The 673-nt window shown below is 44.7% G+C and overlaps 1 protein-coding gene across 1 annotated transcript in view; it reads right to left on the reverse strand.

Moving 5' to 3' along the window:
- The window catches only part of LOC119593626 (cuticle protein AMP1A-like), a 617-nt gene extending 201 nt beyond the window's left edge, over positions 1-416 (reverse strand). Inside the window, exon 1 of the mRNA XM_037942578.1 lies at positions 241-416. Within this exon, the coding sequence (XP_037798506.1) occupies positions 241-416 (176 nt within the window). The remainder of the gene's footprint in view (positions 1-240) is intronic.
- Between the last annotated feature and the right edge of the window lie 257 nt (positions 417-673).

A 673-nucleotide genomic window follows, 5' to 3' on the forward strand; every position in this document is an offset into this window, starting at 1 on the left:
TTAATGCTTGGTGTGTTAAGGAACTTTGAAGGTAATTTTGTGTAAACACTGATAATGGAATTTTTCACTATTGGTAATCTCTTATACATGCACAATTCACTGACACGTGTTATGATAAATGAAAATATTTACGCGTAGACTGCTGTTTAGAATAAACAGCAGATAAGAATGTAGTAAAGAATGACGTTTATACAGATCTAAACGTAAAACGTTATGAAGCAGCTGGATCTTTTATCTTACCTGAAGGCTCCCTGCATGTTGCTCTGACCCTCGGAGCCAGGAGTGCCAACCTTCTCAGTCTTGATGCCGTTGCTGGTCTCGAAGCGGTACCTGAAGTTGCCGTCGCCGCGGTCCTCGCGCTCGTCCACCAGGATCTCGGCGTCGTATTCGGGGAGGCGGTTCTGCGGCTGAGGCATCGGGGAGGCGGCCACCAAACCGGCCAGACAGACGAGAAGGATCTGTAATGATAACAGTAATAATGATGATGGTAATGATTCATCAATGCAAGATCACGAATTCCAGTATTTCCTGAAATAGTCTTTGGCGAGGGGAATGACCTCTCCTTAAACCTATGTGACAATCACCAGATGCATGCTGCTTGAGTGTTTGAGGAACAGTGGTGCTCTTCGGTGAATGTTCATCCTTTATATACCTACCCTCTTTGAACGTATTG

The sequence above is a fragment of the Penaeus monodon genome, chromosome 32 (assembly GCF_015228065.2).
Source record: "Penaeus monodon isolate SGIC_2016 chromosome 32, NSTDA_Pmon_1, whole genome shotgun sequence".
Classification (NCBI taxonomy): domain Eukaryota; kingdom Metazoa; phylum Arthropoda; class Malacostraca; order Decapoda; family Penaeidae; genus Penaeus; species Penaeus monodon.